Below are 26,718 nucleotides of genomic sequence, written 5' to 3' on the forward strand. Positions count from 1 at the left end.
ACGAAGGACCTCCTTTACCGCCATAATAAGAGCCTCTATTCCCATAGGAGTGGGCTCTCCCTCAGGGACGACATCCTGAACCTCCTCCCATTCACCATCCTCCATTTCATGAAATGGATCTTGCTCCTCATCCAAGTCATCATCTATAATAAGAGCCTGATAAGGCCGCTTATTACTGGAGGTGGATGGCCTCTGCGGTCTGCTCATGGAGCTAGCTAACCCCTCCACAGACCTTGCCAAAGCTGTAGCCCAAGTGGGCTCTGCTCTGCGAGCAAGTGCCAATTCAGATGTCAGCTTGGACATAGTACCCGCTAAGGTAGAAGCCCACTGGGGAGCCTGAGAGCCTGCAAGAGAAGCAGATTCGGCACCTGAACATGACTGACAAACAGTGGCGTTCCCTTCAGCAGTGTACTGGGAAAACTTTGTTGTACAAACAGTACAGGCAAAAACCTTCTGAGAGGCTTTGGACCTGCCCGTCATGATCACCTGCTCGCCCGGCCCGACAATGCGTGTGATACAGGATACCACTCACACACACACACACACACACTACGTACAGATACACCTCCCACAAGCCAAAAACCTCAGGGGTCCGTGAGACCTGGAGGAGAATGAGCCCTGCGTACACAAGGACCATATACAGTGCAAGGCACAATGTATATGTCAGCACATAAAACTTTTACAGAGCTTCCCAAGCTGCAGTCACCTGTAGACAGGAAAGAGTCAGCCTTACTGAGTGTATCTGCATAATGGCCGCGCCATGCCCGCCTCACATTACAAAGCGTGTCCCCTCTCCCTCATACCTAGCCAGCCTGTGCAGTCCTGTCAGCGCCCGGAGCCACCCGCTGCTAGCGCTCCTCTGTGCAAGCCTCCGGCAAACAGCTTCGCCGAGCGGGACCTGCAGCACGAGGACGCGCCTGTCCGCAAGATGGCGGCGCCTCACAAACGCTGCAGAGATAAGTGCACAGCGCGGCTGAGTCGGAGAGCAGGGGACGGCGTGTGGAAAGTGCGCTCAGCGCAGTACTCACCACCGGAGGCACCAAACTTCGTGACTGGCGTCCCCTTTGATGGAGGGGCGGCAGGAACACGGAAACGTACGGGCAGGCACCTTTAGCGAGGTCCTGACCGACGACCTGGAATTCCAGGGGCGCTGAATACCTGGACCCACACCTTTTCCTAGGTGGGGAAGGGATTCACAGTAAATATGAGAAAAATCTTTTTAAAAGTAGAAAAAAACTAGAAAACGTGCAGGAGCAGCAAAAACTGTGACCTAACTCCCTGGCACAATTTTCTCACTGGGGGATTGTGGGTCTTAGAGGGGAGGAGCCAGTATCCCCTAATTAATATTAAGAAGTGCCTAGCTCCCAGCATTCCCAGCTCTAATACCCGAAGTGATTCCAGTGGTCCCTGCTGCATGTCAGAGAAACAAGGACTGTTTATTCAGTCATAAAACGTCCGTCCAGAGACCCCGAGTGCCCTTTCTTTGTACACGTATCTACAAGGGGCTGAAAGGTCCCTATTGTTGGCACCGGGGCACATTATCTTATTTGGGCTACACCTAAGTCCTGTTGAGCCGGATCTATCCCTTGTCATATATATATATATATACATACATACATACATACATACATCTCCCTGCACAAGGGAAGTAACTAAACCAACAAACGCAGGATAAAGTGAAAACAACAATTGTATTATTTGAATTACAGCTTAATCCAAATAAGAAGTACACACACCACACACAGTGTATACATAGAGTTTACATTATTAATACTTTTTATATTTACTTACTTTAGAAACAGTTCCCCTATCTATGGGCTGCGCGCCTCTGTCCATTCCTAAACTTTTGTTTGCATGGGATGTGAGGAGGAAGGTGCTGCTGCGGCTTCAATTCCTAGAGTCAGCCAGACTCCGCAAAGGCCCATGGGAGGAGGAGCTGATGCTGGGCATGCGCAGCAGCCCTCCTCCCGGCTAGCGGCCATTTTCCTTAGGGGCAGACATACAGCCCCACCGTTTGAGGTGCCCCAGCAAAAGTACCAAGCAAGTATCAATCACCCGACCCGGCGCTACCGCCGGCGGGCGGCTGAGTGGCGGCGCCGCCACACATAAAAAAAGAACACAGGAATTTCGGCATGCAGGGCGGGCAGCGGCACCGGGCCCCTTAAACACCTTGGGCCCCGGTGCACTGCACCGTCTGCACCGGCGGTAGTTCCGCCCCTGTATGCACAAGTCTATGTTGGTTGATGAGCTCTATACTCTTACCTTTACTCCAGTTGCCATATCAGCTGTACAAAGAACTTCCCCCATAATCAGACTTTTGTTGACAAAGTTTTTCTTTTTATCTATCTGAGCACATGGATAAAAAAAATTGTAAGTAGAGAACTTGCTGATTGTTTTAATTACAATGCATCAATCTAAATTACAGAAGTAACTTCTATTTATGATTACTTTAAACATTTTGAACACATTTTATTTGCTTTCCCTAGTGGCGCAGCTAGAAGTATAGCGTGCACCTCTGAATCGGGCCCAAAGCGGTTGCGAATTGTGAAGAGTTCTTTTTATAAGCTGTATTGTTTTTTTTCCTGTAAACTGGGCCTGATTCAGACATTTTTATGGGGAAAGTTGTTTAATGAAATATCTCAAGTACTGTTTTCTCCTGAATATTACTGTGGCCATCTAACTGCTTTCAGTGACCGGTCTATTTTCATATCAGTTCTCATATTATAAAAGGCCATGGACTCGCCATCCCCCGGCTTGCTAGCTACGGTGGTTAGCATTGCCAATATTTTCCCATAGTCTTTTCCAAGTCTAGCTCTCTCTACCAATGATCCCCCCATTTATTTCACATACTTTTGCTCCAGTTGTTTTCCAGTCTTGCTCCTATTGAACAATTACGGTACCATCATATTTATGTTGTTAGTATTACAGATATGACCTCATACAGTTGTGTCCCGCTACAGCCTTGCTGCTTGTAGTGACATGCTGCAGCTGGTTCGTGATGACAAAGACATGCGCACGCTGGCTCTCATTCAAGTCTATGGCATAGCAGGAGAGTGCAATCGCACTTGCCCTGCTATATTGGGCTGTCCTTGCTCCAACGTGTAAGATCTATAGGAACACATTGGTACATCTTTGCTGTTGTTCAGCCAAACAACCCTTCTCCCTACGCCAGGTCGCATGAGCATCTTCTAGCCTTAGACATTTTTTTGCCTTATTTTTTTCCAAAAATTTGTCTTAGCCGCGACACACCGGGAGACTATGCTGATTAATTTGAGTCATCTGATTCTGCATATGAATTATACAATGTTGTAGCCACAGCTTTTATCAATGCAAGTCCTTTTCTGCTGCATATACAGAGTATGTTACACATGGAGAGTCATACCAAATTAATCAGCAGGCTGATGGGGGCCTACACACAGGGAGATGTGCTGATGAGCGATTTGCATGACGCTAGATCGCTCAGAACACTCAGCAAATAGCACTGCATAGAGATGCGCCACTGAGCGATCAGTCAGGACTAGTGTTCTCCAGTGATCCTGACACCGGCGATTATAGATTTATCCAGCATGGTGGCTATTAATTGCCGAGTGATAGCGAGGCATGGGCCTGCTCATTGCTATAGCTATGGCTCCTATACACAAAGTGATGTAAGCGCATTTTCTAAACGATCTAGTGAGATCGCTCAGAAAATGCACCTAAATCGCTACATGTGTAGGCGCCATAAGATGTGCTTAGTAGCCACATTGCGTTGCACCTAATAGGAATTTTTGTGAGCAATAAAGATGCCTGACATTAGCAGAGTTGCACGGGACCTGCGGCTTACACAGGCCAGGCATCGGTTTTATTTAGGCTAGATGCAGGACGACACATTTGTACATATACATTTAGGGCAGTAGCTTTTGCAAGCTTTGACGGCGAGCAGTGCTAATTGTTCGCCATCACAGCTCGCGAGTCAGCATTCAACTGACCCCCCCCATGCACATGGCGTTTCCACCTTGCAGGGTTTTCACAGCGAGGTGGAAACGCCATGTGGTTCGTGGCTAAATGCAGCGGGCTCCTGCAGCTCTGACAGCGAGGATTCCCCCGGAACATTGAATAGGGTGAGCGACCAGCCCAGGGGTTAAAAGGCGAGGGTGGCTTGTTTTGACGATCCTCGTCATTTAACCCCCTCGCCGGCCGCATTGAATACAGCTCATTGTGTTATACATGTGAAATGTCTTACCATCTCCTGAAATGCCCGTTGAACTTGCGGTAAGCTCATGGCAAATTTCACTCTTTCAAATGTCAGGTCCCGAATCTCATCCAAACTCAAGTCGTATCTGTGAAGGCAACACACAAAGTAAAACTTCAATTAGATATGGATTTCTGTTAAACAATGCAATTGTATGAAAAAATCTATTTAAAAGGACTTTCGTATATGTTTCGTTTTATAACCATTTAATAAATTACAGTTATTTTCTATCAGAGAAGAAATGGAATTGTCCTGACCAGTTACTCACTGGGACCATACACCAGCTGCTTCCACTAACTTGGCATTGCATCAAAAGTTAAAATAAATAAATGAACTTCTGCCATTTATAGAAGCGGTGTCAGAATTCTTTTTGAAATTGAAAAACTCCAGATTTGCCGGCTATTTATTCCTGAAAACCCAAAACCAACAAAGATTCAGATCTGACTCCAGCATCTGCCGGCAATAACGGAGCACCATGTGGAAGCGGTGCTGGCTGATTTATCCCAAGCTCACTTCTCAGGTTACCAACTTTGGTATAATCACTTTGAAAACATCATAAGGAGCTTGAATTACATTACATATTTGTTTTCTACAAATCTGAAGGTTTATACAAGCAACCTCTATTAAAATAAATGCATGCTAATTACTTATTAGAAGTGTTGGGAATATTTAGGGGACAGTAATAGATTCAGAGCAAAGTGTTTCCATCAGTAAGGTACACATACATTGCCAAACGGCCCCTGCATAGCAATGCTGTTGGGATCTGGTTTTCCATGTTTTCATGATAAAGGAATTATAAATCATTGAATGGCCAGTGGTAATGGTGGTCAGGTAAAGCAATTTACTGTTGACTATGCAGTACTGGGCCCATACCTGGGTGTTCCAAAGCTGCAGTGCCTTGTCCCATCTGCACATCACGCAGGAGTTCTTTAATGCAAGTTGTATAACTGTAGCAGGCTACATATTGATCCAGCTGACGATAGCTTAAACCAGTGATGGCTAACCTTGACACTCCTGTTGTTGTTGTTGAACTACACATCCCAGCATGCCCTACATCATTTATAGCATGGCCAAATAGCAAAGCATTCTGGGATGTGTAGTTCAACAACAGCTGGAGCGTCAAGGTTAGCCATCACTGGCTTAAACATTTGGTTAAATTCAAAGTGCGACAACTTTGAACTCAGAGGATCTGAGCCTGACACAAGAGATTTTCTAAATTTTCCAAGGGAAAGACTGTAAGTTACTCAGCCCACAGCCCCTGCTACATGTGTGTCACAGCTGAGTACACATTCACAGCTGATTGACGCATAACTTCATTTAAAATCCCTTTAGAATGTAAGCTCTCATGAGCAGGACCCTCTCTCCTCATGTGCTTTTTCCTCTCTTACACTCTTTTTTTACTCCATACTCCTTTTCAAGGGTTTCGAAAAGGATAGGTAAAACAAATGAGGGCTAAATAAAATGAGGTACGGCTAGCCATCAACAATGATTTGCCACCAAAGGTTGATGGTTTTGTCACTGATCTGATGAATCTCCGCCACTAATAGTAGTGCAATGGTTTTCTTCTCCCCTCCTCAACACAGAGGGCAGAGAGAATAACCTGGTCTCCATCTGTGCCGCTAAGCCCTATCAGTGATTGGCATGGCATCTGCCATTCATTAGAGCTATGATGGCCATCGATGATAATAATAGATGGCACCAATTGCCATCCATACCATGAGCAGTATAGGAATAGGTTGTGCAGTACAACACAGCACATGGATATGCACAGACATCTTGTAATTTAAAACATGTGAAATACTGTTCACAGAGGAACCATGCCTACACCATACAAAGACATTCTAGTGACATAGGGCCTTATTCTAGTTCACTCTGACAAAATCCTTCTTAGATGGACAAAACCATGTGCACTGCAGGTGGGGCAGATGTAACTTGTGCAAGAGAATTAGATTTGGGTGGGGGTTTACTTCAAAGTGAGATCTATATTGCAGTGTAAAAATAAAGCAGTCAGTATTTACCCTGCACAGAAACAAAATAACTCACACAAATCTGCAGTGCACATGGTTATGTCCATCTAAGAAGGATTTTGTCAGAAAGAGTGAACTAGAATAAGGCCCATAATGTCCAGAGAAGAAGTTCATATAACCTAGTTGTGACATATGCAAACAGTAACATGCTAGGTACTTCATGTCAGGCTCACCAATGTACCAGCCCTCCACACAGAACTATAGCTGGGCACTTCGGCTCCCTGTGCTGATCCATAATGCCACACTGTAAGTGAAGCCACAGGAGTAGGGGGGCCAGGAATATAGAGCTGGGCGCCTCTCCACGCACAGTGCTGTCCTTTATGGTATCACAAACGCCTGGTGCATTTTCCACTCAGGCAGAGATGGTACTAACACATTGGCTGCGCATACTGGATGGCATCACCGGTTGCATATCCCAAAATATATTTCTGCTGTCACATATCAGAAATGTCCAACATAAACAGCTTACATAAAAATAATGTGACACTGCGCTAGAAAAACTATAAGCTGCTCAATAATAGTGACAAGTAGAACTGAATAAAATATGAGCGCTAATGTTGTATAAATAAAGAGGGAGGGAAAAGCAAAGTGAAGGAAAGTAGGAAAAAGCAACTGAAAAATAAAAATGGTTAACAAGTGCTTACAGCTCTTTTGAGCCTTGTGAATGTCCGTGGGAAACTGTGCTCTCCCTACCTCTACTGAAACGAGCGTGGCTTCGGGCGGAGACAGCCGCAACATCAAGTCTCCATCCGAAGCCACGCTCGTTTCAGTAGAGGTAGGGAGAGCAGTTTCCCAGGGACATTCACAAGGCTCAAAAGAGCTGTAAGCACTTGTTAACCATTTTTATTTTTCAGTTGCTTTTTCCTACTTTCCTTCACTTTGCTTTCCCTCCCTCTTTATACAACATTAGCGCTCATATTTTATTCAATAAACAGCTTACAGTTTATTCAAATGTACTATAATATAACTAAGTCAATGATAAGTAGGAATTATACTGAATATAGTTTAATATGCAGTAAAATACGACATGAGGAGGAATCTGAAACCAATTATTGAACCTGTAACTCAAGAACACTAAACATTCCATCGATAAGAAAGTGATTTATGGTATGCCTCATTACATTGTATTATTTTACATAGTGTAACACTGCCCTCTAGAGACTATAAACTATTCTGTAACTTGTAGCAGTATGTATTTAAATATCAATCAAGATAGGTAAATTTGCGATGAGCAGAATATATTTCTTTGTCGCTATGCAAATCAAGGTCTATTAACATGAAACCCTTGGACTGAAATAAACAGAGTGATGGCGGGATAACATCCGCCACACCTCTCCACCACACACCGCCAGCTACCGCATCCATATTAATCGCATATGCACTAACATATGCGATTAGTATAGCAAAGGACAGCTCTTGCGACAAGAGCTGTACTTTACGATGCCATCACTGGACTTCCCCCTGCACATGTGCTGGGTTCTGGTTATTTCAGTTGACATTGTTTAAAGAAATATATACTGTTCGAAAAGGCATTAAGAGGCAGATGTACTAAGCATTGGAGGGTGATAAACTACCAATCAGCTCTTGTCATTTTTAAAGCCAATCATGTCACCTACATTGTTCAGTGTGTAGGCACAATATGCACGCTCCTGCAGTTGCATGCTACGAAACTTGGTTAGATCAGACCTACTGACATCAATAGCGGTTTGGTGCCTATCGCACAGTGTATGCGGCAAACTGGACATCAAACGATATGTCCGACCAATTTGGCGTTACCTTGATGCAACTCCCTTGTGTGTACAGGAGCAAACATATATATTGTTAATACGTGTGTGGCCACTAGGGTCACTCAAAAGCGCTGGTTTCTACAGTAGATGGGCAGGGATTTTATTCAATCTTTTGACCAAGCTGCAGCCTCCTATTCAGAGGAATTGTGTACCTCTCACAGTGCAAATATAGATAGTAGGTATCCAGCATCAAGCTGGTATCCCTAGGTGGCGCTGCTTTGTCAAAAAAAACAATTAGTCATTCAGATCCAATTGGAATATGCATATATTTATTAAAAATACAATTCATCATAAAAGGAAAATATTTTCCTAAACATACATAACATACTACATATAACATACAATAAATATTTAGGCAAAGCTGATATTAGCTTTTAAGTGTCTGTATACTGAGGCTTATTTTATAAGATGACTGTTTGTCATATCATAGAGGCATTTTCAAGTATAGAGGCTTATATAGTTACCAGTCCCAAGGGCTGTTTGTAATGGATAAATTTCACAGATTTTTGCTGCAATGTCCTATTGGACTTCCTCCCTTTATCTGAGCCAGGTATATGTTTATAATCCTTTGAGTGGTCAACCTTTTCTCAAAGGGACTGGCTCCAGGTGGTGTCCGTCCAATGGAACTTATCTGTTACACAGTAAAGACTGTGTGTAGATTTACTGCGGCGCTGGGCTGGACTGCTTCCGGGCTAAATAAGCGAGCCCGGAAGCAGTCCAGCCCAGCGCCGCAGTAAATCTACACACAGTCTTTACTGTGTAACAGATAAGTTCCATTGGACGGACACCACCTGGAGCCGGTCCCTTTGAAAAAAGGTTGACCACTCAAAGGATTACAAACATATACCTGGCTCAGATAAAGGGAGGAAGTCCAATAGGACATTGCAGCAAAAATCTGTGAAATTTATCCATTACAAACGGCCCTTGGGACTGGTAACTATATAAGCCTCTATACTTGAAAATGCCTCTATGATATGACAAACAGTCATCTTATAAAATAAGCCTCAGTATACAGACACTTAAAAGCTAATATCAGCTTCGCCTAAATATTTATTGTATGTTATATGTAGTATGTTATGTATGTTTAGGAAAATATTTTCCTTTTATGATGAATTGTATTTTTAATAAATATATGCATATTCCAATTGGATCTGAATGACTAATTGTTTTTTTTGACAAAGCAGCGCCACCTAGGGATACCAGCTTGATGCTGGATACCTACTATCTATATATATTGTTAGCATCCAAATAATGCAGTCTTGCTAACGACCTAATCATATACAGTAACTGTGTACGCTCAATTAGGTTGGTTCTGAGCTCAAGAGAAAAAAGTGATTTCAGTAGGACTTCGGTCTTCAATGTGAATGGGTCAACCCGGGTCTTAAATCCCAGTTCGCTGACTCTGGTTAAGAGCAAGGTTGGCAACCCAGAATTTAAGACCTGGGTTGACCCTTTCACACCAAAGAAAAACCCAGGTTTTTTCAGCAAATTCGCGGGTTGAAAAGCTTTAATCTGGTAAATTTGCTTCTGGTGTGAATGGGGTATAATTGGTTTCCATATAGTCTAATGGATACTACAATATTCAACAGCATCCAGAAGGGACCTTGGATTTTCTTTCTGGAGTACAGACAGGTTTTTTGTTAAGTATTCAGCGGTTTCTGCTTCCAATCAGGAACAGTTCATAGAGGAAAACCAGCATCTTCAAGGATGTACTGACTGGAAAGCCTTACTTCTCCAGTTATTCTTCCCTTATTAATGGACTTTTCTCTCCACTGTCATCTTGCTTAAGACCCCCAAACACTTATGCGATTTCCCTGAGGGAAGAAGTCACATACCATCTTCCTTTAACTGCCTATTAGCTTCCCCGGCGGCAGGATCGCATACGATACACCGTATGCTGTCCTTTTACATATGATGTATCATAAACGATCCCAGACAGGGCTGCTGATAAATCTATAGTGCAGCCCTTGCAATCTCTGGATCTGATCCAGTGCACACAGGACAGCACATGGGATCGGAATGGGAGGTAAACGCATGTGATGTGACACTTTTCATCCAATTTCTCGGCCTGATGCGTCGAAATCGGATAAAAAGGGCCCGAATCGCACTAGTGTATGGCCACCTTTACTAGCATCACCAATAATACATACAGTATACTAACCAGCTTATATCAATAACCATAGCCCCAGGTTTCAGAATTGTATTACTGGATGAGTTGCTTAGTAACGGAGTGATAACCATTTATATATCATTGCTCATATGTTATGCCAGGACTCTTACCACCTTGTCCAACACATGTCCTGACCTCACACCTGAACTCTTGCCATTCCATTTTGTCATTTTGCGCAAGTGGTTCTGACATTGCTGTTCCCAGAATAGGGATACAAGGCAGATCATCCAGGTGACACAAATTCATTGGAACCATAGCATCTGGAGCTTTGGGGGTAAATTTACGAAGATGGGAGTTCTATTAAATGATGGGATGTTGCCCATAGCAACCAATCACATTCTATCTATTACTGTATCTTCTAGAAGGTGCAAAACAAATAAGAAGTAGAATCTGATTGGTTTCTATGGGCAACACCCCATCTTCAATGGAACTCCCATCTTAGTAAATTGACCCCCTTATGTAGAGACAGATAAACACTTAGGGATGATTCAGATTGGTTTGCGAAAGCAAACTCCTTCTTTAATGGACAAAACCATGTACACTGCAGGTGGGGCTGATGTAACACGTGCAGAGAGAGTTACATTTTGGTGAGTTATTGTGTTTCTGTGCAGGGTAAATACTGGCTGCTTTATTCTTACATTGTAATTTAGATTTCAGTTTGAACACACCCTACCCAAATGTAACTCTTTGCACCTGTTACATCTGCCCCACCTGCAGTGCAGCATGGTTTTGTCCATTAAAGAAGATTTTGCTAACCAACCTGATTCACCCCCTAAATACCAGGATTTACATAACACAAGAAAACTAGCTATTGGGGTGAACAATAAGTGGCCTTTTAGCTGTTGTAGAACTACACAGTCCTGAATTTTTTTTTTTAGCATGGCTCAAAAACAAGAATGTTGCAAGGCCTGCTGGGATGTTAGTTCCACAAAAGCCGGAGGGCTGCTCATTGCCCACATCTAGTAGGCTAACAGAAGAAACATAAGTTTAATGGGCAGATTTATTAAGCTTGGAGAAGAGATAAACTGGAGATACAGTGGAGAAAAGGTAAAAGGATATAAAGCACCAGCCAATCACCTCCCAACTGTCTTTTTCAAACACAGCTGATTGGCTGGTGCTTTATCTCCTTTTACCTTTTCTCCACTGTATCTCCAGTTTATCTCTTCTCCAAGCTTAATAAATCTGCCCCTAAGAGTTAAAAGTAAAACTGTCCATACACTGCTGCCATGTCTCGCTGTGAGCCACCCGGGACCTTCCCGGCAGCATGGACGCATGCGGTCCGTCACAATTTGTTGTGACGGATCGCATGCGTCCCTGCTCCCCACCCGCTTTGCCACCAGGAGGAAGGTCCCAGAACGGGTGGTCGGACAGGCAGCAGGTCCGACCACCTGCTCGGGTCAGATGGCATGTCAGGGACAGCCGATTTGGTCCGATTTAACGGCCCGATTGGTCGCAGTGTATGATCGGCTCAGTGTATGGGGCCTTAAGTTAAACATCTACCTTCCAGGCTGACAAAAGTCTGTACGGTTCCATTAAATCTGTGTCTCTTTATTATAGATTTTAAATCTGACAATTGAGGTGTCCCCTGAAAATATCTGAGGTATCGAATGCATCCTTGCATGTTATACCTTGGCAACTGTCTGTCGGGAAGCCGCTGGACCAAGTTGTATAAGTGTATGGCCAATTTATGTTTTCCTACTTAATGTGTATGGTCCATTTCTTGAGCTTGTTTGACATATATGTATGTAGTTGTTATAGGGGGTGATTCTGGTTGGTTTTCGAAAGCAAACTCTTTTAATGGACATGTGCACTGCAGGTGGGGCAGATGCAACATGTGCAGAGAGAGTTACATTTGGGTGGGGTGTGTTCAAACTGATATCTATGTTGCAGTGTAAAAATAAAGCAGCCAGTATTTACCCTGCACAGAAACAAAATAACTCACCCAAAAGTAATGGTGTGTACACACTATGAGATTCCCTTGCTATTCGACTTAAGATCGAGTACTATGCAATCTTTGCTAACTCTGTACTTTTTACATACAATCTGCATTAGATTTGCACTATATAGTCATTGCTGCCCTGTCTATCTGGGTTTCGATTTCTGCTGTCACGGGAGCACGCATCGGGATCGCAAGGTAAAAAAACTGTGCGATCTGCATACGATCTGCATGCGATTTTGACTATATAGTCAAAATCTAATGTCAAATCTCACCATGTGTACACAGCATAGCTCTGGAGCTCAGTGTCTCCTTTTCATCAGCGACCAGAGATGGTCGCTGATGAACAGGAGACTCTGCCGGGGGAGCTGCAGAGGGAAACAGCTCCTGCGACCATTAGGAGGCTGAACACGGGAGCGTGCACCCGGCGATTTATCTCTGCAGCACAAACAAATCGCTGCCAATATGGTCGCTGGTGTACACAGCTTTTCTGCACATGTTACATCAGCCCCACCTGCAGTGCACATGGTTTTGTCTATTAAAGTAGGACTTTGTTTTTGCAAATCAACCAGAATCACCCCCTAAAAGTGTAACATCTAGGAAATGAGAGATACCAAACACAACCACTAGGTGGTATAACAAAACAAAGGAGCTGAGCAGATACAAATAAACACTAGAATATCAACATTCTTCATTCATCTTTTATGGGACACAGTTCAATAATCTTTCCCTGTTGCAATTGTAGAACACCATTATTCTTTTGCAATTGATGGACACTAAGGTACATGTGAATTATCCGGGCTGCCGATTTTGTCCTTAAGTTTAGTTAACTTAAGGACGCCCGACCATCGCCCGCGATTTACCCCCAAATCTCGGGCATCGCGTCGGTCGCGGCCGTTATAAGGGGCCGCGACGCGACCGACGCGATGCCCGCGATTTCCCATAGACAGTAATGTTAAAATTAATGGACCCGATTTCCCATGTTAAATGTATGCCAGTAATGTTAAATGATGTGCAAAATAAAATGACAATTTGAAATGGGCCAATATGGCCATTTCACATTGTATATGTTTTAAAAAAAAATGTTTCATGGCCCCCCACCACCGTTAACGCCACCCCGCTATTGACGCCAACCCGAAGCGTGGCGAGCCCGCGAGGGCTTCATAGGTGTCCGCTCGCCACGCTTCGGGCTCGCTGCGCTCGCCACACTTTCTATTCTCAACTCCACGCCGACGTGGATAGTAGGGGTATGAAAAGGTCGGAGGACGCGTACCGCCGCCGCTCGCCACGCTTCGGGTTGGCGTCAATAGCGGGGTGGCGTTAACGGGGCCATGAAACATTTTTTTTTAAAACATATCCAATGTGAAATGGCCATATTGGCCCATTTCACATTGTCATTTTATTTTGCACATCATTTAACATTACTGTAATAATTTTAACATTACTGTCTATGGGAAATCGCGGGCATCGCGTCGGTCGCATCGCGGCCCCTTATAACGGCCGCGACCGACGCGATTTTTTCGGGCGCGATGAAAAAAATCAGCAGCCCGGATAACTCACAAGTACCGACACTAAAAATAAAAACAGGCATTGCTGTGATTTCTCATACAGTAAATAGACTGACAGGGGACTTCTGGCAAGAGGGTAGCCAAATTTAAAACCGCCAATCAATTCAGACCTGATCGCAGTGCATTTTTTTCTTAAAATGAGCAAAACCAGGTGCACTGCAGGTGGGGCATATGTAACATGTGCAGAGAGTTAAGGGGCCTACACACGGGGAGATGTGCTGATGAGTGTTCTGAGCGGTACTAGATCTCACAGAACGCTCAGAATAGCAATGTGCCGCTGAGCGATCTGTAAGGGCCAATGTTCCGGTGAGAACATTGGCCCCGACACCAGCGATTATAGATTTATCCAGCATGATGGATTTTAATCACCAGGTGTTTAATATCGCTGTGCCCCTACACACAATCAAGGGGCATTTTCAAAATTCCTCTAATTCGCTATGTGTGTAGGCCCCATAAGAGTTGGATGGGTGTGTCCTAAATTGCAGTGTACATCCAATGCACAAAAGAAATGGAAAATAGACCTACATATCTCACTATCCCCTGACCAATGGGAGGAAAACATTCCTTACATCATACTCGATGTCCAGATGTCTTAAGCACACCAAGATTCATATGAAGTTACTCTATAGATTATATCTTACTCCTGACTGAATGCACACTTTTTGGCCATCATTCTCTTGTTTGTTCTGGAGGCACTGTGGAGGGGTGGGTCATTTATACCATATTTTCTGGTCTTGCCCTATGATACGATTATTGGATAGATCAGGGGTTCCCAATCTTTTTAGAATCACGGCACCCTAGAGTATCAGAATTTTTCCACAGCAACCCTAGGCCCCAAAAAATATATATATAAAATTCACTACCGTAGATTGTGTGCTTCTTAGGTTCAGTTATGTGTTAAGGGGCAGGATTTGCTTCTGACTGTACACATATTTTATGATTGGCAGCCACCAGCACTGGCTTTGTCCAAAAATAATTGATCATAAATAATTTGAATTGGTCCTGGACCACCAACCCATGGCACCCCTGCAAGTGTCCTGAGGCACCCCAGGGAGCCTCGGCACACAGTTTGGGAACCACTGGGATAGAGGCTTTCATCCTGATCCATAAAGTGTTACATATTTTCTCCTCTCCTGACCCCACACTGGCATTACTAGTGTTCCCGCTAGGCTGTTTTAGCGGGGCGCTGCGCCCAGCCTGATTTTTACAGGGCAAAATGCACCCTGCCCTGCTAGCAGCGCCCCGGTAAAACAGCGTGGTGCCTGCCCTGGTTGTGTGCACGGGGAAGCGTAGCGCCGCCTTAGACGGAGATTCCCAGCGCTTCCCCGGCAGCACGGTAACTTCGGCGGTGTCGGGCCCGCCTCCTTTAGTGACGGCGCCGACCGGGCCCGCCCCTTTTCGTGACGTTGCGGCCGGGCACGCCCCTTTTCGTGACGTCGCGGCCCGGGACCGCCACAATTGTGACGACGGCAGGCCCGGTCCGCCCCCCTTGCACTGCCCCCGTGCAGCGGCGCCCTGCCCGCCCTCATTTCTAGAGGGAACACTACATTACTACATATTATGAATCTCCTCACATACTAGATATCTTCTACATCATATTCTTATTACAGCTCAGTAGCTCTGCCCAACAATGGAACCAACCCAACTCTCCGACCATTGTGAAAGTTATTCAGAAAACCAATTTCCACTTTCCCATGGCAACAGAATATATGCCGTATTTATACTCCTCCACATCCCCACTAGTTCGCTGGCATCTATTTATGACAGAGGGAGAAGGATCATGTTATAATTCTAGCCCTTCCCAGTGTGATCCTCTTCAATTTAGTCTCAATGAGATGGCTGCCGACCCTTCTGATTGAATTCTACTTTTGTTATAGCAGTTTTTGTACTACTGTCATATATACGCAATAATTCTCTTTATGTTGCTGTATTGGACCATACACCGTTTTTATGTATTCTCTCTATGTATATTTACCTTTTACTTGATATCCAGATATTTATGTTTATGATTCTTATTATTTTTAACCCTTATCCACCTTTTTATTTAATAATATTGATGTTAAAAAAAAAAAAATTGCAGCATAAAAATAAAGCAGCTAGTATTTATCCTGCACAGAAACAAAATAACTAACCCAAACCTAACCCAGGTTTACGATGTGAAAGGGGTAAAAGTGATTAAGTGGAGAGTAATAAACAACCAGCCCACAACTTTCATGTTACAAGCTGGGTTTGAAAAATGGAAATTAGGAGCTGATTGGCTGGTTGTTTATAACTCTCCACTTGTGTAGACTGCCACATAGGAGCTTGTGTGCAGGCTCCTTGCGGCGCAGTGGGTTCTGCTGAACAGGACCCACTGCGCCGTTATGTGGCCACAGCCTTAGGGAGCACATTCACACATTTCCGATTATCTGTATTAAAATGTCAAACAGGTGTCAGTATTGTGACCGCCAGCATCCTCTCTGCCGAGATGCTGAACACATCCCCATTACGAGGCTATAAATACTGTTGGTCTCTGGAAATGTTCCCAACAACAAATGAACCTCAGCACATCTGTAAAATCTGTCTGGAACACATAGGAATCAGGTCTCCTGCAGAATGTATAGCACTTATTTAGTCAGCATACGTATGAATAATCGCAACACTTTCAGATGCTCCTCACCAAACCAGTTAACCCGGAAAACACTGTCCTGGCTTCATTCATTTAAGAAGCATAACAATGATCTGAACACAAAGATATTCTTATCCTCCCATTAATTACTATTTCAAGGTTACACCCGGAAATATTATACATTCCACTAATTTGAAAACTGCATTATAGATGAATAAATGTGCCTATCATTCATATACATAAAGCTATATCTATTCATGATATCTATTCATGATATATATATATATATATATATATATATATACACACACACATACACACACACACACACACACACACACACAGATGAACAGATTTCAATTAGAAAAAAAACAAATACTTAAAAGAGGGTGGTGAAGCCTTTATAACAGGCCATACTGTTTCATAGGCTGCAAAAGTGCATGTTACGTGCAGCAAACATCATGCAATCTATCATTCCCATCATTTCCCTACTGTAAAGCAGGGCTGCACTTTACACTTTCCAACCTTGGAATCGGTAGCAGTAGGTATCACATTCAGACAGAGGAGTCATTGCTATATGCACCCCAATGTAGCCAATGCAACATAAATATTAAGCACTTTATTGTCTCTACTTGTTCATTTATTCTTACCCTACTTAATTTGGCATCAAAGCCTTAGGAACTCTTCTCAAAATGAGTACCATTGGACACAGGCACCACTATGGACCGAAAATGCGGTTGAAAAAAATGGTTGGAACCTGTAGCTGTGAAGGCAGGACTGCCAAAGCCAGGTGCACAGGAAAACCCTATTTTACCATTTAGAGATATTACACCGCTGCAACGGGTTCCGGTTGGTTGGTCGACCTAATGATGGTCAACAGTCATTAGGTCCACACCATTGGGTCGACATACTGCAAGGTCGACAGGAGTCTAGGTCAACACATGCGTCAGATCGACATGGGTTAGTCAGTCAAAAGGTCGACATGGGTTTTTTCACGGTTTTGTGAGCCAACATGTGCCGACAGGCGGTGTTTCATGCCCTACCATCCACTAGGGCGAGGTGTGAGAATAAAATAGTGTGCCGAGCGCAGTGAGATACCATGCCCGAAGCATGGCGAGCGCAGCGAGCCATGCGAGGGGACGCGGTGCACTTAAAACAATGTCCATGTCGACTGTGTCGACATTCGGGTAAAAAACCGTGAAAATCCCCATGTTGACCTTTTGACTGTCGACCTAACCCATGTCAAACTAACGCATGTGTCTACATTGCAGTATGTCGACTCAATGGTATCGACCTAATGACTGTCGACCATCATTAGGTCGACCCAATGATCCCATTCCAAAACAACAACAGGATGCTACTAGTTAACAATGTTATTATATTCTTTGGTCTTTAAACATTTTTCTATTCTCAAAAGACTCACTCACTGTGAACAACCTCTGAGCAACATGGTGTCCACATTCTATGATACATAACTACTGGTGTTTGCTCTCCAGTAAGAGAACTATCTGGTGGCTTTAATCTGATTATCCCAGCATTGTGCTATGTCCTTTACAGCACTGAGCGGTTTTCAGCCCAGCAATTTTCCCCATCATCGGTCAGCATACACGCTGGGCAAAATCTTGGTGTGTGTATGGACTTTAACAAAAGCAGGTATGAGTGAATTTTGTAGAGACTGTTATTTGTGTAGAAAATCCTATGGAATTTAACCCCTTCCCGCCGCAGCCTGTTTTTGCCTTCCTGACAGAGCCCTTTTTTTCAAATCTGACATGTATCACTTAAGTGGGGATAACTTTTTTTTGCTTTTACTTATCCCAGTGATTTTGAGATTGTACTTCAAATTAGTGGTAAATTTGGGTCGATACAGTCTGTGTTTTTTTGTGAAAAATACCAAAATGTCGTAAAAAAATGGAAAATTTAGCAATTTTCAAAATGTTAAATTTTCTGCTTGTGAGACAAATAATCATACCACTCAAAATAGTTAATAACTAACATAGACCATATGTCTACTTTATGTTTACATCCTTATTTCAACCTCCTTTTAATTTTTTTGGACACTAGGAGGCTTAAAATATGAATAGCAAATTCTAAAATTTTCAAGAAAATTTCAAACACTGATTTTTTTAGGGACCAGTTCAGTTCTGATGTGACTTTGAGGGACTTGTATGTGAGACACCCCCATAAATGATGCCATTTCAAAAACTGCACCCCTCACATTATTCAAAACAGCATTTTGGAAGTTTGTTAACCCTTTAGGTGTTTCACAGGAATTAAAACAAAGTGTAGGTGAAATTTCAAAATTTCATTTTTTTTGCAGATTTTCAATTTTAATACATTTTTCTAAGGAACACAGTAGATTTTACTAGAGAAATTTGACTAAAAATTGATTCCCCCAATTCTTTTGTTTTCATAAATATCCTATATGTGGCCCTAGTGTGCACGTTGACCAAACCACAGGCTTCATAATAGAAGGAGCACCTACTTGATTTTGGAGCCTCCTTTTTATGAGATTATTTTTTAGGCACCATGTAGGTTTCTAGGCACCATAAGATGCTAAAAGTTAGGAACCTCCCCACAAGTGACCCCATTTTGCAAACTACACCCCTCAGGGAATTCATCTAGGGGTATAGTGTACATTTCAAACCCCCAGGGGTTTCACCAATTGTGGTACAACTGGGCAGTGAAAATGAAAAATTACATTTTTTACACAAAAATGCAGTTCTGGCTCAAAATTTTTCATTTTCACAAGGAATGAAGGAGACAAAGCACCCCAAAATCTGTGCCCCAATTTCTCCCGAGTACGGCAATGCCTCATGTGTGACCAAAAAATGGCAGGACTCAGAAGGGAAGGAGTGATATTTGGATTTTGCAGCACAGATTCTGGTGGAATGTTGGTGGGTGCTATGTCGCATTAGCAAGACCCCCAAAGCACCAATACAGTGGAACCCCCCCACAAGTGACCCCATTTTGCAAACTACACCCCTCAGGGAATTCATCTAGGGGTATAGTGTACATTTCAAACCCCCAGGGGTTTCACCAATTTTGATACAACTGGGCTGTGCAAATGAAAAATTACAATTTTTTACACAAAAATGCAGTTCTGGCTCAAAATTTTTCATTTTCATAAGGTATGAAGGAGAAAAAGCACCCCAACATTTGTGCCCCAATTTCTCCCGAGTATGGCAATGCCTCATATGTGACCAAAAAATACCAGTTGGGTGCATGGCAGGACTCAGAAGGGAAGGAGTGATATTTGGATTTTGCAGCTCAGATTCTGGTGGAATGAATGGTGGGTGCTATGTGGCATTAGCAAGACCCCCGAAACACGGTGAAATGATGAACCTAATAATCCATAGATGTGTGGTATATTTTAAAACACTCCTTTATACATAGGCCGGGTTTGTCGGGGAAAGTTTCACAGTGGAAAATTGTATCCTTTCTTATTCCCTTTTTATAGCAAACTTTGCACCTTTTTTGTGTCCTGCCCTTTTTTGCAGTGGAGGGGATTTCGTTCGGAAAATGCTGCCCTGGTACAATACGGGGGCCAGTACTAGAAGTACTGGGGCCCTCTGCCTGCTGGTTCCCAAATATTAGGCCCTTTATGACTTCCTCTTGAAAGTGCATAAATGTCCCCCTCTGGCTGGTAGAACGGAATAGCACGTAAGCGTTATACAGTGCCATCTGGATGATATACACGGCCAGCTTCTTGTACCAGATTTTTGTTTTCCGCAGGGCACTGTACGGCTTCAGTACCTGATCTGAAAGATCCACTCCGCCCATGTACTTATTGTAATCTAGGATACAATTCGGTTTTGAGGTGTGGGTACTGGTACCTCGTACAGGGACGGAGGTGGTACTGTCTCCGTGAATTGTTGTCAGTATAAGGACATCCCTCTTGTCCTTATATTTGACCAACAACATATTTTCGGTGCATATTCCCCTGCTTTCACCCCTTCTCAGTACTTGGGCAATGTGCGTTTTTGGGAGGCCTCTTTGGTTCTTGCGCACAGTACCGCAAGCTGCTGTACCTCTTGAACCAAGGGCCTTAAACAGGGGGATGCTAGTGTAAAAGTTATCCACATAGAGGTGATAACCTTTATCCAGGAAGGGGTGCACTAAATCCCAGACAATTTTTCCACTAACACCTACGAGGGAGGGGGGGGGCATTCTGGCGGTTCAATTCTTGAATCCTTCCCTTCATATACCCTAAACCTGTGGGTGTACCCTGAGGTGCTTTCACACAGTTTATACATTTTTATGCCATACCTTGCCCTCTTACTGGGAAGGTACTGGCGGAATTTAACCCTTCCTTTAAAATGTATAAGGGACTCGTCGATACAAATAAATTTTTCAGGGATGTACAACTCTGCAAATTTCGCACTGAAATGATCAATGACCGGCCTGACTTTGAATAGCCGGTCAAAGGTGGGATCATCTCTGGGTGGGCACTGTGCATTATCGGTGTAATGTAAAAATTTAAGGATTATCTCAAAACGAGTCCGAGTCATGGCCATACGGTAAAGTGGGGTGCTGTACAGAACATCTGTACTCCAATATTGCCTAATTTCTGGCTTTTTTACTATGCCCATATGTAACACCAGACCCCAAAACGTCATCATCTCTACTGCATCTACAGGGGTCCACCTAGCAAATGATGACGTGGGGTTTTGAGCAATAAACTGCTGGGCATATAAATTAGTTTGGTCCACCATTAAATTTATAAAATCATCAGAGAAAAATAATTTGAAAAAGTCAATTTCTCTGAGACCTGTTGAATCAAATTGGATTCCTGGGATGGCCAAAAACTCAGGAACCTGGGGCTCTAAATTGTCTGGTGGTGGGGTCCATACGGGATCAATCATTTGGGGGGGGGTCTCAGCTGCTCTACGGGGGCGTCTTTGAGGGGGTCCCTCATCACTAGAGGAGGAAGAGGAGCTTAAGACGAATCCTTCAAATTCCCCGCTTGCATCACTGGCTGTGTCAGAGTCAGAGGCAAGCATGGCATATGCCTCCTCCGCTGAATACATTCTTCTGGATGACTTGGATGACATTTGGGATGACATTTGGGATGCCATTTTTATTTTTGTGATTCTGTAAGTGTAATGTTTCAACACGTGTATAGTGTAGGGGGGGTACAAACTTTATTTCAACACGGGGGGTATGTAGTGTGTATGTAGTGCAGAAAAAAAAATACTTTATACAGGAATTTGATCCCAATAAAAAAAAAAAAAAATTGAAGGGGTTAAGAAAAAAAAAAAAAAAAAAAGGTCCTGCGCCAAAAATTGAGCACAGATGTTGGTCAGTAACGTCCGTCACTGAACAGCGCTCAAAGGCAACAGGAATTTGATCAAAAAAAAAAAATTATATCAACCCTGTGCCAAAAATGCTGTTCAGTGATGTACGTCACTGATCAGCGCTCAGCGGCCACAGGACACCCACAAAAGCAACGTGGGTGTAAAAACAATTTAAAAAAAATAAACCACAGCACTCTCCAAAAAAAAAACAATTTAAAAAAACTGCAGAAAAAAAATTATATCAACCCTGTGCCAAAAATGCTGTTCAGTGATGTACGTCACTGATCAGCGCTCAGCGGCCAGGGACACCCACAAAAGCAACGTGGGTGTAAAAACAAAACCCCACTGCACTCTCCAAAAAAAAAACAATTTAAAAAAACTGCAGAAAAAAAATTATATCAACCCTGTGCCAAAAATGCTGTTCAGTGATGTACGTCACTGATCAGCGCTCAGCGGCCACAGGACACCCACAAAAGCAACGTGGGTGTAAAAACAAAACCCCACTGCACTCTCCAAAAAAAAAACCTGCAGATCAGTGATGCAGTGATGCAACACTGATTAGCAGTGAGGGGCAGCAGGCACACAACTGTGGGTGCAACCTGACAGGGTATATATAAAAAAAAAAAAACCCTGGACCCCCAAAAAGTTGCTGATCAGTTAATTTATACTGATCAGCACAAAAGGGGGGGCAGCAGGGGGGCAGCAGTCAGTTGCACAGGCAGCACAAGCTTTGGTGCAACTGACAGGTATATATATAAAAAAAATAACCCCTGCACCCCCAAAAAGTTGCTGATCAGCACAGATACACTGATCAGCACAAAAGGGGGTGCAGCAGACACAAAATATAGCACTCTCTATCACTCTCTATCACTCTCTGTCACTCTCTGTCACTATCTGTCACTATCTGTCACTATCTGTCACTCTATGACACTGCAGCAGGAAGTGACAAGATCCAGGAAGCATCCAGCTGCTGGCAGCACGCTACCAGCAGTGATCAGGTAAGTATCAGGCAAGGATCAGGTATGTATATCACGACAGATTGGTCGGTGACCGCTCTGCACGCAATTCCAGACCGCAATGGCGTCTGCAGCGCAGTCACCGTTAGTTTAAATCACGCGCCTTGGCTGTGATTGGTCCGTCGGTCCGACGGACCAATCACAGCCTTGGGGTGAGGTGGGGTGAGGTGTGGTCATCACCGGTGACCCCCTCACGCCCCCTCACACCCGGCGGTGATTGACACCTGTGTTACCGAGTGTCTGATTCGCCGGTAACACAGGAAAACCCTGCGACTGGCTGTTCACATTGAACAGCCAATCACAGCGATCGCCGACGGGGGGGAGGCATCGCCGCCCCCCCCCCTGGGCATGCAGGGACATGTCTGCTGTCAGGGACAGCAGACATCGTCCCTCTGTCACCGCGTCCCTAGACGCGGTGACAGTTTAAAGTCATGACGTATATATACGTCATGTGTCGGGAAGTACATCCCGGCCATGACGTATATATACGTCAAATGTCGGGAAGGGGTTAAGAGGAAATTGATGAGCTTTATGTGAGAAGTTTCCAGGGAATGCTTGACTGTTTGGAGGCTAAAGGCCCATACACACTAGATTTTAATTTCAAAAGGATGGTCAAAATCTATGAAAGATATACAGTATCCGTCACCAAAGTGCATACACACTGAGCTATTTTCCCTAAAGGCCCATACACACTTGAAGATTTTCATTTCAAAAGACTTTGCCAAAATCTCTGAAAGATATATTTGTCATCAAAGTAGTGCGTACACACTGAGCTATTTTCCCCAAAGAGCAAGAGATTTTCAGGAGGCGAAAGACTTTGCTGAAAATCTTTCATATAAAAGGCTATTTACATAATGGGCTGGGTTTGTATTCCAAGGGTGGGAGCAGGGGCCATTTTATTCAGTGCATTTCTGTTCTAGGGGCCTGATTCAGAACTGATCGCTGGGCTGTGTACATTCGGAGCCCAGCAAACAGGTAAATGCTACCTGACTCTGCTCCGACTGGGCAACATCCCGCCCATGTGCACAACTACCATTTAATTTGCCACCGTGCACGTAGGGAGAAATCCATTCACCTTCCCCAGCAATGTATACATTACCGCCACAACAAAATATACATTGGGGGGCAGTGGCGGTGGTAACATATACATTGTTGACCTGCGCCGGCAGTGTATACATTAACGCCATAAAAATATACATTGATGGCCAGCGGCAGTGGTCTCATATACATTGCTGGTCTGCTCCAGCAGTGTTTACATTAATAACTATTATCACTATACATTGGTGCACAGCAGTGCTTAAAGTGGTGAAATTCGATTCCCTGACTCTTCTCCCGCGCCCCCCCCCCCCCATTATGTCACAGTCACACAGTCAGGAAAAGAATAATGTGGGCCACATAATACCACCCCTGATTCCCCACAGTGCAAAACAACCCAACACCTAATAAAAACTGAACATTTTGTGCCAAAAATTTTAGGGCATGGCTTTATGGGACAGGGACACAGAAATGCACACAGTAATGCCAATTACACATTAAGCCACACACCGTAATGTCCATTATACTATATGCCAAACACGGTAATGCCCATTTCACAATATGCCAAACATGGTAATGCCCATTTTTTATTATGCCACATAAGTGCCGCTTACATACATGCTCATTGCCAGGTATTACATTCTCAGTGCCAGGGGTAACATGCCCAGTGCCAGAGGTGTGCACTGTGTGGGAAAGGAGACAGCAGGGCAGAGTGGTTGGAAACCCGGATGTCTCAGAACAGGTCCGTCCGTCCGTCCGTCCGTGGTGCTGCTATTTCAAATGACTTGCGAGCCAATCGGTGCTCGCGGCCCGGCAGCTCCTCATTTGTTGCCGTCCCGTGAGCTCTGATTGGCTCACGAGCCGTGAGTTGGCACATAATTTTAAAATAGCTACGCCACGGACGGATGGACCTGCTCTGAGACATCCGGATTTCCCACCGCTCTGCCCGGCTGTCAGCTGTTTAGCGATGCGGACGGAGGCGGAACCATTCCACCTCCAAAATAAAACTGATGGAACGCAGTTCAGCCCAGTTTCTGCTCACTTTAACCCTGGTGGGCAGTGGTGCCCATAATATATACATTGCTGGCCTGTGTCAACAATGTATATATTACTGGCTTGTAAGTAACATTGGTGGGCAGTGATGCCACTAAAATATACATTGCTGGCATGTGCCAGCAATGTATATATTACTGGCTAATTCATAATTATTTGTGGGCAGCAAGCAAATTAATAATCATTGGTGCCCAGTGGTGCCAATAATATATACATTGCTGGCCTGTGCCAGCAATGTATATATTACTGGCTTATAAGTAACATTACATTGGTGGCAAGTGGTGCCAGCAATATATACATTGCTGGCATATGCCAGCAATGTATATATTACTGCCTTAAAAATGTAACATTGGTACCCAGTGGTGCTAGCAATATATACATTGCTGGCATATGCCAGCAATGTATATATTACTGCCTTAAAAATGTAACATTGGTGCCCAGTGGTTCCAGCAATATATACATTGCTGGCATATGCCAGCAATGTATATATTACTGCTTTAAACATAAAACATTGGTGGCCAGCAGTGCCCCCTGCTCTCAGTGCTCTGTGTTAAGCATAGCAGGGGGGGCGGGGCCAGCAGAGAGTATTGCCGGGTGAGGGAGAAGTGCTCCGTGGTGAGCAGGAGGGCGGGACAAGCAGACAGGCAGGGACTCGGAGCAGGATGCATGGAGCCGACGCAGCAGCACTTGGACAGGGTGAGTATTATGACAGGCGGGGGCGGGGGGCGGTCCGCCGGGCTGAAAGTGGTTAATCTTTCAGCCCGGCAGGCGTACACACATGGCGATGATGGATGAAAAACCATCCATCATCGCCACATCTGCTGGTAAAACCAGCAGATGAACCACTTTCCTAGCGATGATGCGGGAGCGCGCATCATCGCTAGTCGGCAATCTCCGGGGCATACACACTGGGCGATTTTCGGCTGAAAATCGTCAAGTGTGTATGGGCCTTTAAGAGCAAGATATTTTCAGGTGGTGAAAGACAATCGTTTGCTATAAAAGGCTATTTACATAATGGGTGGGGTTTGATTTAGAAGAGTGGGAGTAGGGGCCATTTTATTCAGTGCATTTCTGCTCTTGGGACCTGATCTTGGGGTCTGATTTAGAACTGATCTCTGGGCTGCGAATATTAGGAGTCCAGCGTTCAGGTAAACTCCACCCCACACCGTCCCGCCCAGGCTAAATCCCGCCCATGTGCATGGCTACGATTTCTGCCATAGACGTGCACATAGGGAGAAATCCATTCACCTGTGCCAGCAATGTATACGTTACCGCCATAAAAAATATACATTGGTGGGCAGTGGCAGCAGTAACATCTACATTGTTGGTTTGTGCAAGCAATGTATATATTACTGGCTAATAAATAAATAAATAAACAATGGTGGGCAGTGGAACCAGTAATATATACAATGCTGGCAGTACCAGTAATATATACAATGCTGGCCCGTACCAGTAATATATACATTGCTGGCCCGTACCAGTAATATGTACACTGCTGGCCCGTACCAGTAATATGTACACTGCTGGCCCGTACCAGTAATATGTACACTGCTGGCCCGTACCAGTAATATGTACACTGCTGGCCCGTACCAGTAATATGTACACTGCTGGCCCGTACCAGTAATATGTACACTGCTGGCCCGTACCAGTAATATGTACACTGCTGGCCCGTACCAGTAATATATACACTGCTGGCCCGTACCAGTAATATATACACTGCTGGCCCGTACCAGTAATATATACACTGCTGGCCCGTACCAGTAATATATACATTGCTTAGCAACGTCCCTCATTCACACACATTACAGCATGCCGCTCACATTCGCATGGCAGCTATCTACTGTACGCTCTTCTAACCAGAGCAGCAGATGAGAGGTGGCTTCCCAGCCTTCCCTCCACCACAGGACACTGCGACCCACAGGTGGAATAGCAGTACAGGACCAGAAAAGTGGGACTGCCCATCAAAATAAGGACAGTTGGGAGGTATGCAGAT

General features: G+C 44.2%; 1 protein-coding gene across 3 annotated transcripts in view; it reads right to left on the bottom strand.

The window, feature by feature from the left end:
• Window positions 1-26,718, bottom strand: part of ACOXL (acyl-CoA oxidase like) — a 392,072-nt gene that overhangs the window by 332,403 nt on the left and 32,951 nt on the right. For all 3 annotated transcript variants that reach the window (XR_014471599.1, XM_083175998.1, XM_083175999.1), the window contains exons 2-3: window positions 4,223-4,319; window positions 2,263-2,346 (exon numbers count right to left, since the gene is read on the bottom strand). Coding sequence is in view for 2 of the 3 variants with exons in the window: in XM_083175998.1 (XP_083032124.1) it covers window positions 2,263-2,346; window positions 4,223-4,319 (181 nt within the window). In the remaining variant the exon portion in view is untranslated. The remainder of the gene's footprint in view (window positions 1-2,262; window positions 2,347-4,222; window positions 4,320-26,718) is intronic.

Source organism: Crinia signifera, chromosome 3 (assembly GCF_055691185.1).
Source record: "Crinia signifera chromosome 3, ASM5569118v1, whole genome shotgun sequence".
NCBI classification, from domain to species: domain Eukaryota; kingdom Metazoa; phylum Chordata; class Amphibia; order Anura; family Myobatrachidae; genus Crinia; species Crinia signifera.